At 53.2% G+C, this 12,238-nt stretch overlaps 1 protein-coding gene across 1 annotated transcript in view; it reads right to left on the bottom strand.

Annotated features, from left to right (window-relative positions):
• The window catches only part of LOC140459980 (uncharacterized), a 14,689-nt gene extending 3,751 nt beyond the window's left edge, over positions 1–10,938 (bottom strand). The window contains exons 1-3 of the mRNA XM_072554395.1: positions 10,907–10,938; positions 9,176–9,280; positions 7,554–8,465 (exon numbers count right to left, since the gene is read on the bottom strand). Coding sequence (XP_072410496.1) covers positions 7,554–8,465; positions 9,176–9,181 — 918 coding nt within the window. The 5' untranslated portion in view covers positions 9,182–9,280; positions 10,907–10,938. The remainder of the gene's footprint in view (positions 1–7,553; positions 8,466–9,175; positions 9,281–10,906) is intronic.
• Between the last annotated feature and the right edge of the window lie 1,300 nt (positions 10,939–12,238).

Here is a 12,238-nt window from a genome sequence, read left to right as displayed (position 1 = left end):
GAAGGGGGGGAGAGGGAGAGAAGGGGGGGAGAGGGAGAGAAGGGGGGGAGAGGGAGAGAAGGGGGGGGAGAGGGAGAGAAGGGGGGAGAGGGAGAGAAGGGGGGGAGAGAGAGAGAAGGGGGGGAGAGAGAGAGAGAAGGGGGGGAGAGAGAGAGAGAGAAGGGGGGGAGAGAGAGAGAAGGGGGGGAGTGAGTGAGAAGGGGGGGGTGTGAGTGAGGGGGGGGAGAGGGAGAAGGGGGGGGAGAGGGAGAAGGGGGGGGGGAGAGAGAGTGAGAGAAGGGGGGGTGAGAGAGAGAAGGGGGGGAGTGAGAGAGAAGGGGGGGAGTGAGAGAGAAGGGGGGGAGAGGGAGAAGGGGGGGGAGAGGGAGAAGGGGGGGGTGAGAGAGAGAAGGGGGAGTGAGAGAGAGGGGGGGGAGAGAGAGAGAAGGGGGGAGAGAGAAGGGGGGGAGTGAGAGAAAGTGGGGGGGGAGAGGGGAGAGAGAATGGGGGTTTGAGCGAGGAGGAGAACGTGGTGGGAGGCTCAAAGAGGTAGGGAGGGGATAAGTGAAGGAGAAGCGATGTGGGGGAGGGGGAGAGAGACAGATGGGTCGGGGGAGAGAGAGAAAGAAGTTGGGAGGTGGTGGGGTGGAGGAGGGGGAGAGAAGGAAGGGGGAGAGGAGGAAGGGGGAGAGGAGGAAGGGGGAGAGGAGGAAGGGGGAGAGGAGGAAGGGGGAGAGGAGGAAGGGGGAGAGGAGGAAGGGGGAGAGGAGGAAGGGGGAGAGGAGGAAGGGGGAGAGGAGGAAGGGGGAGAGGAGGAAGGGGGAGAGGAGGAAGGGGGAGAGGAGGAAGGGGGAGAGGAGGAAGGGGGAGAGGAGGAAAGGGGGAGAGGAGGAAGGGGGAGAGGAGGAAGGGGGAGAGGAGGAAGGGGGAGAGGAGGAAGGGGGAGAGGAGGAAGGGGGAGAGGAGGAAGGGGGAGAGGAGGAAGGGGGAGAGGAGGAAGGGGGAGAGGAGGAAGGGGGAGAGGAGGAAGGGGGAGAGGAGGAAGGGGGAGAGGAGGAAGGGGGAGAGGAGGAAGGGGGAGAGGAGGAAGGGGGAGAGGAGGAAGGGGGAGAGGAGGAAGGGGGAGAGGAGGAAGGGGGAGAGGAGGAAGGGGGAGAGGAGGAAGGGGGAGAGGAGGAAGGGGGAGAGGAGGAAGGGGGAGAGGAGGAAGGGGGAGAGGAGGAAGGGGGAGAGGAGGAAGGGGGAGAGGAGGAAGGGGGAGAGGAGGAAGGGGGAGAGGGAGGGAAGACAGAAGGTGGTGGGGAGGACATAGAAAGAGGGGAGGGGGATGAGTGGGGGGGGGAAAAGATGTGAGGGGATGGGGAGAGAGATGGGGTGAGAGAGAAGGGGGTTGAGGGAGGAGGAGACAGAACACGGTGGGGGGGATGAGGGAGGGGGAGAGAGAAGGAGGATGGAGTGGAAGAGAAAGGAGTGGAAGAGAAAGAAGTGGAGGGGAGTGGGGAGAGAGAAAGAGGGGAGGGGAGGGGAGGGGGAGAGAGAAAGGGAAGGAGAGAAGGAGGAGATAGAATGTGGTGGAAGAGAGGGAGACAAAAGAAGGGGGAGCAGAGAGAGAGGGAGACATCGTGTGAAAAAGAGAGAGGGACAGGGAGAGCAAGTGCAAGAAAGTGTGTGTGTGGGGGGAAGGAAGAGAGAAAAAGAGAGGGTGAGTGAGAGAGAAGGAGAGAGAGATTGAGAGAGAGAATGACAGTGTATGTTGTGGGGAGAGAGTGAGAGCATGAGTGAGAGAGACAGAGATAGAAAGACAGAGGGAGAGAGCACGAGACACAGCGAGAGAGAAACAGGAAGGCAATGCTGAAACATCAATCAAATAAATTATACATTTCTTGAGATTTTCAGCTCCTTTTTCATTCCCACTAGCCCATTAATAAGGTGATGCTATCACAAACTGAGAATGTCATAGACTCCCGACTGTGGCATCAGGCCATTCGATCCATCAAGTCCACACTAACCCTCTGAACAGCATCCCATCCAGACCCATCCTCTCCCTGTATTTTCCAATGCTAACCCATCTAGCCTGCAGATAGTCTCATAGAGTCAGAGATGTACGCATGGAACAGACTCTTCGGTCCAACCCGTCCATGCCGACCCAGATGTCCTAACCTAAGCTAGTCCCATTTGCCAGCACTTGGCCCATATCCCTCTCAACCCTTCCTATTCATGTCCCCATTTAGTTGCGTTTTAAATGTTGTAATTATACCAGCCTCCACCACTTCCTCTGGCAGCTCATTCCATACACACCCCACCCACTGTGTGAAAACATTGCCCCTTAGCTCCCCTTTAAATCTTTCCCCCTCTCACCCTAAACCTATGCCCTCCAGTTCTGGACTCCCCCACCCCAAGGAAAAGACTTTGCCTAATTACCCTATCCATGCCCCTCATGATTTTGTAAACCTCTAAGGTCACCCCTCAGCCTCCGACGCTCCAGAGAAAACAGCCCCAGCCTGTTCAGCCTCTCCCTGTGGCTCAGATCCTCCAACCCTGGCAACATCCTTGTAAATCTTTCCTGAACCCTTTCACAACATCTTTCCGATAGGAAGGAGACCAGAATTGCACGCAATATTCCAACAGTGGCCTAACCAATGTCCTGTACAGCCGCAACATGACCTCCCAACTCCTGTACTAAATACTCTGACCAATAAAGGAGAGCATACCAAACACCTTCTTCACTATCCTGCGACTCCACTTTCAAGGAGCTATGAACCTGCACTCCAAGGTCTCTTTGTTCAGCAGCACTCCCTAGGACCTTACCATTAAGTGTATAAATCCTGCTAAGGTTTGCTTTCCCAAAATGCAGCACCTCGCATTTATCTGAGTTAAACTGCATCTGCCACTTCTCAGCCCATTGGCCCAACACTCCCCAGGACCTTACCATTAGGTGTATATGTCCTGCCCTAATTTGTCTTTCCAAAATGCAGCACTATGCATTTATCTAAATTAAACTTCGTCTGCCATTCCTCAGCCCATTGACTCATCTGATCAAGATCCTGTTGTACTCTGAGGTAACCTTCTTCACTGTCCACTCCACCTCCAATTTTGTGTCATCTACAAACTTACTAACAATAACCCCTATGTTCACATCCAAATCATTTATATAAAATGACAAAAAGCAGTGGATCCAGCACCAATCCTTGTGACACTCCACCACCCTCTGTCTTCCACCTTTGAGCCAGTTCTGTATCCAAATGGCTAGTTCTCCCTGGATTCCATGTGATCCAACCTTGTTGAATGCATTAGTCCATACAGATCACGTCCACTACTCTGCCCTCATCAATCCTCTTTGTTACTTCTTCAAAAAAAACTCAATCAAGTTCGTGAGAACATGATTTCCCAACCACAAAACCATGGTGATGATCCCGAATCAGTCCTTGCTTTTCCAAATCCATGTAAATCCTGTCCCTCAGGATTCCCTCCAACAACCTGCCCACCACCGACGTTAGACTCACTGGTCTATAGTTCCCCGGCTTGTCCTTACCACCCTTCTTAAACTGTGGCACCACGTTCGCCAACTTCCAGTCTTCCGGCACCTCACCTGTGACTATCGATGATACAAATATCTCAGCAAGAGGCCCAGCAATCGCTTCCCTAGCTTCCCACAGAGTTCAAGGGTACATCTGATCAGGTTGCGAGTATTCAGCATGGAAACAGACCCTTCGGTCCAACCAGTCCGTACCAAACATAATCCCAAACTAAACTAGTCCCATCTGCCTGCTCTTGGCCCTCCAAACCTTCCCTATTCGTGTACTTATCCAAATGTCTTATCAACGTTGGAACTGTACCCATATTCACCACATCCTCAGGGTGGCCATTCCACAAACAAACCGGAATCAATTCACTTTTATTCAAGATATCCAGCACATCCTCCTCTGAAATATGGACACCTTTCAAAATGTTGCCATTATTTTCCCCACATTCTATCACGTCCATGTGCTTCTCCGCAGTAAACACTGATACTCGTTTAGTATCTCCCCCATCTCCTGCGGTACCACACAAAGGCCGCCTTGCTGATTTTTAATGGACCCTTTTTCTATCCCTACTTACCGTCTTGATAAAATCCCTTTGGATTCTCCTTAACCCTATTTGCCAAAACTATCTCATGCCCCCTTTTTGCCCTCGTGATCTCCCTCTTAAGCATACTCCTACTGCCCTTATACTCTTCTGAGGATTCACTCCATCTCTGCTGTCTAGACCTGACATAAGCTTCTTTCTTTATCTTAACCAAAATACTATGGGACCAATTAGCATGGCCAATCCATCCTAACCTGCACATCCCTGGGCACTATGGGTAATTTAACACTGCCAATCCATCCTAACCTACACATCCCTGGGCACTATGGGTAATTTAACACAGCCAATCCATCCTAACCTACACATCCCTGGGCACTATGGGTAATTTAACACAGCCAATCCATCCTAACCTACACATCCCTGGCTTCAGAAGAGATTTACCAGGAGGTTGCCCGGAATGGAGGGCTCGAGTTATAAGGAGATGCTGGCTTGTAGGGGTTGAGAGCTGACTTGATAGAAGTCTATAAAAATCATGAGAGGTATAGAGTTAATGGTAGCTATCTTTTTCCCTCGGGTGGGGGATTTCAAGACTAGAGGGTATATTTTTCGGATGAGAGGAGAAAAGGCGTAGAGGGCAATTTGTTTTGACAGAGAATGATGCACATGTGGAATGAATTCATAAAGGAAGTGTTACAGCATTTAAAATAAATTGGGATAGGGACATGATCAGAAAAGGTTTGGAAGGATATGGGCCAGGTGCCTGCAGGTGTGACTGGTTTAGTTTGGGGGATTATGGACGGCATGGACTGGTTCGGTCAAAGGATCTGTTTCCGTGCTGGACGACTCAGTGAGCGCGTGAGAGATCTGCGAACCCCCCCACCCCCTTTAAAAGTTTGAAACGTGGTCAGGAAAATGGGATCCTTTCGCATCGCTCTGATAACGACGGCATTAATTTCTGACATCTTACATTGTGAAACAGAATACCTCACGGAGCCTGTGAGAGAGAGTGTGTGAGTGTGAGAGAGAGAGAGAGAGAGAGAGAGAGAGAGAGAGAGAGAGAGTGTATGTGAGAGAGAGAGAGAGAGAGCAAGAGAGACACACAAAGAGAGAGGGGTGAGAGAGAGAGCAAGAGCGAGTGAGCGAACAAGAGAGCGAGAGAGAACATGAGAGAGGGGGGGAGAGAGTGAGCGAAAGAGAGAGACACACAGAGAGAAAAAAAGAAACTGAAATGTGACCTCCTCTCAGCAAAAGGTTGAAGAGCACTGAGACACAAAGCTGATATATTTTGCTGAATATGAGCCCCTGGGCTGCACAGTTTATTAGAATTAATTCACGGGGTGTGGGCATCGCTGTATGGGCCTGCATTTATTGCCCATCCCTAATTGCCCAGAGGGCAGTGAAGTCAACCACATTGCTCTGGGTCTGGAGTGACATGTAGGCCCAGACCAGTTAAAGATGGCGGCTTCCTTCCCTGAAGGGGCATTGGAGAACCAGATGGATTAACAATCCAGTGGTAACACCACGAAGCCAGCGCCTTTCCTAGTGAATTAACCTCAGCAGGGAGAAATAAAAAGCCCCGGGGATTGTGGTTCGGTCCTGGATGTGATTAAGAGGCAGCTACTTGCGAACTCGGGTGACTCCCTTCCCCCACTCGGTTCAGGACAGCGGCCTCCCCCCACCCCCTCACAGCGACCGCGGCTGATCAATCGGAAACAAAAACAGAGCTCGCTGGAATAGGTCTGGCAGCGTCCGTGAAGAGAAATCAGAGCTAACGTTTCGGCTTGAGTATTCAGGTTAACGCTGCATTTTGCAAAGGCAAATCAGGCCAGGACTTATACACTTAATGGTAAGGTCCTAGGGAGTGTTGCTGAACAAAGAGACCTTGGGGTGCAGGTTCATAGCTCCTTGAAAGTGGAGTCACAGGTCGATAGGATAGTGAAGGCGGCATTTGGTATGCTTTCCTTGATTGGTCAGAGTATTGAGTACAGGAGTTGGGAGGTCATGTTGCGGCTGTACAGGACATTGGTTAGGCAGCTATTGGAGTGCTGCGTGCAATTCTGGTCTCCCTGCCACAGGAAGGATGTTGGGATAGGGTTCAGAAAAGATTTACAAGGATGCTGCCAGGGTTGGAGGGTTTGAGCTACAGGGAGAGGCTGAACAGGCTGGGGCTGTTTTCCCTGGAGCGTCAGAGGCTGAGGGGTGACCTTATAGAGCTGAAACTGTGTTGCTGGAAAAGCGCAGCAGGTCAGGCAGCATCCAAGGAGCAGGAGAATTGACAGTTCGGGCATGAGCCCTTCTCCAGGCTCATGCCCGAAACGTCGATTCTCCTGCTCCTTGGATGCTGCCTGACCTGCTGCGCTTTTCCAGCAACACATTTTCAGCTCTGGTCTCTAGCATTTGCAGTCCTCACTTTCTCCTAGGGTGACCTTTATAGAGGCTTATAAAGGTCGAGAGAGGCAAGGATCAGCATGGTCTTTCCTCCCACCCACCCCCCCCCCCCCCGATAGGGGAGTGCAAAAATGGAGAGTGTGGGCTTAAGGTGAGAGGGGAATGATTTAAAAAGAGGCAACCTCTTTCACACCGAGGGTGGCGTGTGCACGGACTGAGCTGCCAGAGGAAGTGGTGGAGGCTGGTACAATTACAACATTTAAAAGGCATCTGGATGGGGACATGAATAGAAAGAGGTTAGAGGAATAGGGGCCAAGTGCTGGTGAACGGGACCGGATTAATTTAGGATATCTGGTTAGCATGGATGTGTTGGGCCGAAGGGCCTGCTTCCCGTGCTGCACCTTTCTATGACTCTATGAGTTGGGCTGAGGGTGGTTTGACCCCCATGCTGTACATCTCTGAGTTAGGCTGAAGAGTCTGTTTCCCCTGCTGTACCCTTCTATGACTGTATGAGTTGGGCTGAAGAGTCTGTTCCCCCGTGCTGTACCTTTCTATGACTGTACGAGTTGGGCTGAAGAGTCTGTTTCCCCCTGCTGTACCCTTCTATGACTGTACGAGTTGGGCTGAAGAGTCTGTTTCCCCTGCTGTACCCTTCTATGACTGTACGAGTTGGGCTGAAGAGTCTGTTCCCCCTGCTGTACCCTTCTATGACTGTACGAGTTGGGCTGATGGGTCTGTTTCCCCCTGCTGTACCCTTCTATGACTGTACGAGTTGGGCTGAAGAGTCTGTTCCCCCTGCTGTACCCTTCTATGACTGTACGAGTTGGGCTGAAGAGTCTGTTTCCCCCTGCTGTACCCTTCTATGACTGTACGAGTTGGGCTGAAGAGTCTGTTTCCCCCTGCTGTATCCTTCTATGACTCTGAATTGGGCTGAAGAGTCTGTTCCCCCTGCTGTACCCTTCTATGACTGTACGAGTTGGGCTGAAGAGTCTGTTCCCCCTGCTGTACCCTTCTATGACTGTACGAGTTGGACTGATGGGTCTGTTTCCCCCTGCTGTACCCTTCTATGACTGTACGAGTTGGGCTGAAGAGTCTGTTCCCCCTGCTGTACCCTTCTATGACTGTACGAGTTGGGCTGAAGAGTCTGTTTCCCCCTGCTGTACCCTTCTATGACTCTGAATTGGGCTGAAGAGTCTGTTTCCCGTGCTGTACCCTTCTATGACTGTATGAGTTGGGCCGAAGGGCCCGTTTCCCGTGACGCCTGACCCTTGCCGAGAACTGAAACGGCACCTGATCGGTTTCTTGTCAGAGTGATGCCGTCGTTGGTGGCATCGGAGCTCCCCGGAGCCCTTGTAGCGCTTCTCGCAGTCTGGGCACTCGAAAGGCCTCTCCTCGCTGTGGACCTGCCGGTGCCTGACCAGGTGAGACGACTGTGCGAAGGCCTTCCCGCACAGGCTGCAGGCGTACGGCCTCTCCCCGGAGTGGACCCGCTGGTGGATCAGCAGGTAGGAGGACTGGGTGAAGCCCCTCCCGCACTCGGGGCAGCGGAACGGCCGCTCCCCGGTGTGGACCCGCCGGTGGGAGATCAGGTTGGACGACTGGGTGAACCGCTTGCCGCACTCCGAGCAGCGGTACGGCTTCTCCCCGGTGTGGACCCGCCGGTGCTTCGCCAGGCTGAACGGCCGGGCGAAGGCCTTCCCGCAGTCCGGGCAGGGGAACGGCCGCTCCCCGGTGTGGATCTGCCGGTGCTTCAGCAGGCTGGACATCTGGGTGAACGCCCGCCCGCACTCGGCGCAGGAGAACGGCCGCTCCCCGGTGTGGCTGCGCTGGTGCACCTCCAGCTGGGAGGGGTAGCCGAAGCCCTTGCCGCAGTCCCCGCACTTCCACGGCCGCTTGCCGGTGGCGCCGGGCTTGCGCCGCGACCGGCCCGGGCCGCTCGGTCCCTCGCTGCGCGGGGCCACGTCCTTCCCTTGCGTGACCGCTTCGACATTCCCGGCCGGCGAATCCCTTCCCGTTCTCAGGGCACTCCGCAGCTGCATTCAAACAGGAAGGAGAGAAAAGGGGAGTTAGGGCAGTGGCGGGGGGGGGGGCTACTGACTCACTGGAAACACAAAGGGCAGTTTGTGAGATCGAGGGGCATGGATAGGATAAATAGACAAGATTTCTTTTCCCTGGGGCAAAGGAGTCCAAAATTAGAGGGCATAGGTTTAGGGTGAGAGGGGAAAAGGGACCAAATGAGCGTGTGTGGAATGAGCTGCCAGAGGAAGGGGTGGAGGCTGGTACAAGGACAGCATTGAAAAGGTGGACGGGGACAGGGATAGGAAGGGGTTAGAGGGATATGGGCCAAGTGCTGGCAAATGGGACTAGATTAGGTTAGGATATCTGAGTCTGTTTCCGTGCTGCGTGGACTCTATGGCATCGAGGAACTGAGAAAGTGACCCCGGCAGACGGTCGGAAAAGCCCAACTGGTTCACCTCACCAGGAGGTTGCCGGGAATGCAGGGTTGGAGTGATAAGGAGAGACTGGATAGGGCTGGATTTTTTTTTTTTTTTGCTGGTGCTAAGAGGTTGCTATGGGAAGGATCTCTTTTAAGATGCAGTGATTTTTGGTGGCAAAACGCAACCAATATCCAGCGCCCAAAAATGGAGTTTCTTGAGTTATGGGGAGATACTGCACAAGCTGGAGCCTACAAGGCTGCATCACAGGTAGACAGAGTGGTTAACAAGGCGTTTAGCACACTTACCTTCATTGCTCAGACCTGTGAGTGGAGGTGTTGGGAACTCACGCTGAGGTTGTAGGAGATGCTGGTGAGGCGTCTTCTGGAGTATTGTGTCCAGTGCTGGTCGCCCTGTTGTAGGGAGATTATTATTAAGGTGGTGAGAGTTCAGAAGATATGTACCAGGATGTTGCTGGGAATAGAGGGGTTTGACTTAGAGGGTGACACTGGTAGGCTGGACTTCTTTTTCACCAGACCATAGGCGGTTGAGGGATGACCTGATAGAGGTTTATAAAATCCTGAGGGGTATAAATAGGGTGAATGGGTGTTGTCTTTTTCTAAGGGTGAGGGATTTCAAGAATAGAGGACATATTCTTCAGTTGAGTGGGGAAAGACTTTTTAAAAAGACATAGAGTTCGTGTGTGGAATGAATTTCTTGAGGAAGTGGCGGATGTGGGTTCAGTTGCATGATTAGATTAGATTCCCTACAGTGTGGAAACAGGCCCTTCAGCCCAACCAGTCTACACTGACCCGCCGAAGAGTAACCCACCCAGACCCATTTCCCTCTGACGGAAGCTCCCAACACTATGGGCAATTTAACATGACCAATTCACCTGGCCTGCACATGTTTGGACTGTGGGAGGAAACCGGAGCACCCAGAGGAATCCTACACAGACACGGGGAGAATGTGCAAACTCTACATAGACAGTTGCCCAAGGCTGGAATCGAACCTGGGACCCTGACACTGTGAGGCAGCAAAGCTAACCACTGTGACACTGTGCCGACCCTTGCTCCAGGCATTTAAAAGACATTTGAATGGATACATAGAGTCATAGAGATGTACAGCATGGAAACAGACCCTTTGGTCCAACCCATCCAGGCCGACCAGATATCCCAACCCAATCTAATCCCACCTGCCAGCACCCAGCCCATATCCCTCCAAACCCTTCCTATTCATATACCCATCCAAATGCCTCTTAAATGTTGCAATTGTACCAGCCTCCACCACTTCCTCTGGCAGCTCATTCCATACACGTACCACCCTCTGCATGAAAAAGTTGCCCCTTAGGTCTCTTTTATATCTTTCCCCTCTCACACTTTAGATTGGATTCCCTAGCGTGGAAATAGGCCCTTCGGCCCAGCCAGTCCACACCGACCCTCCAAAGAGTAACCCACCCAGACCCATTTCCCTCTGACTAACGTACCAAACACTATGGGCAACTTAACATGAAGAGGAAAGGTTTGGAGGAATAACGGCCAGGAGCAGGCAGGTGGGGACTAGGTAAAAAAAACAATGACCGCAGATGCTGGGAACGAGACTCTGGATTAGTGGTGCTGGAAGAGCACAGCAGTTCAGGCAGCATCCGAGGAGCAGTAGTTTAGTTTGGGATGAGTGGACTGGTTGGACCAAAGGGTGTGTTTTGCACTGAAAATACACATTACTGGAGTCTACAGCGGATCTTTGCAGCATGTCTGGAGAGGGGGAGGGAGGGAGAGAGGGAGAGGGGGAGGGAGAGAGGGAGAGCAAGCTGAGGTTTCTGGTCTAGATGACCCTCCATCAGAGCATGGTCTATCTCAACGCTGCAATGACCGCGCATGCGCCCAGCTGCCCATTGCCCCCTACAAAGATGGCGGCCGGTGGCACCCGGAGCTGGGGGGGGTCCGCCCACCGAGGGAGCGGAACCGATTCGGTCGGGGGTGGGGGAGGAAATGGGGCTCGTGTGAGGCCTCCCGTTCCCCCTCATCCGCGTGCGTTACCTTCCCGGGCGGTCGGTGTGGGGCCCTCTCCCTTTGCAGCGGCGAAGCGAGCGGACTGCACCTCGCGGCGGTCGCGGCACGTTTGCGCCAAGGTTGAGGGGGGGAGGGGTCAGGGCGGGGCGGGGCTAGCTCACTGCGCACGCGCCCAGGTGTGAGCGGGCGGGGCGGGGCCGCCCGACGGCTCAAGCGTCATCCTTTGAGAGGAGGAGGAGGCAGCCGCCGCGCATGCGCCAATCGGCTGTTTGTGTCCGCGCCGTTCTGCTAACCCCGCCCGCCCGTCCGCCCCGGCGAAGCTCGCACTGCGCATGTCCCATCTGGAGCGCGCCTGATTCATTCATTCATTCATTCATTAGTTTTGCAATGCACTGGGGGGGGTGGAAGGGGATGAACTGCCTCCCTTCCTCAGCCCGTTGCAATGGGGGAAGGGAGGTCGATCCATCCAGCCTTCACAGGGTTAGGAATAATCCCCAGGCTGAAAAAGTAATTGTCGCAGCCGGACTGGTGCTCTCAACCCTGGAAAGTCTGCACCGAAGCGTTTCAAACCCTTTGCACTCTCTCGTGGGTAATTTATGAATGAAACACGTCTGTTTGCAAAAAAAACTTACAGCAGTCACTTAAAGACACACGCCCATTGGTTAAAATAACAGGAGAGAAGGGATTTGCAATCAGAAATAGCCAAACTGGACACGTTGATTCAAGCATTTACATCCACCTCTCTGTGTCCTCGCCTTGCCTCCGTTGTGCTGAGGTGGTGAAAGGATCAGTTTCCATATTTTTGGTCCGTCTTCCTTTCTTTCTATCAATTTCAGTGAGCCATCCATATGGAATGGTGTTCCTTTCACAGTGTCTGCTCCACTCTGTCTCCCCTGTTGATGGGTCCCCTGTTCACTTGAGAATCCTTTACAGGTCGTTTGGCCCATCGAGTCCACACTGGCCTTCCAAACGGTATCCCGTCCAAACCCACACCCCCTCTACCTACCTCCGTATTTCCCACAGTGAATCCACCCTAACCTGCACATCCCTGGGCACTACAAGACAATTTAGCGTGGCCAATCCACCCTGACCTACACATCCCTGGGCACTATGGGTAATTTAGCACGGCCAATCCACCCTGACCTACACATCCCTGGGCACTACAGGACAATTTAGCACGGCCAATCCACCCTAACCTGCACATCGCTGGGCACTATGGGTAATTTAGCACGGCCAATCCACCCTAACCTACACATCCCTGGGCACTATGGGTAATTTAGCATGGCCAATCCACCCTGACCTACACATCCCTGGGCACTACAGGACAATTTAGCATGGCCAAACCACCCCAGTCTGGAC

This window comes from Chiloscyllium punctatum, chromosome 36, assembly GCF_047496795.1.
Source record: "Chiloscyllium punctatum isolate Juve2018m chromosome 36, sChiPun1.3, whole genome shotgun sequence".
Classification (NCBI taxonomy): domain Eukaryota; kingdom Metazoa; phylum Chordata; class Chondrichthyes; order Orectolobiformes; family Hemiscylliidae; genus Chiloscyllium; species Chiloscyllium punctatum.
The sequence above is the reverse complement of the archived record's forward strand: the minus strand, read 5'-3'. Positions and strand labels throughout refer to the sequence as shown.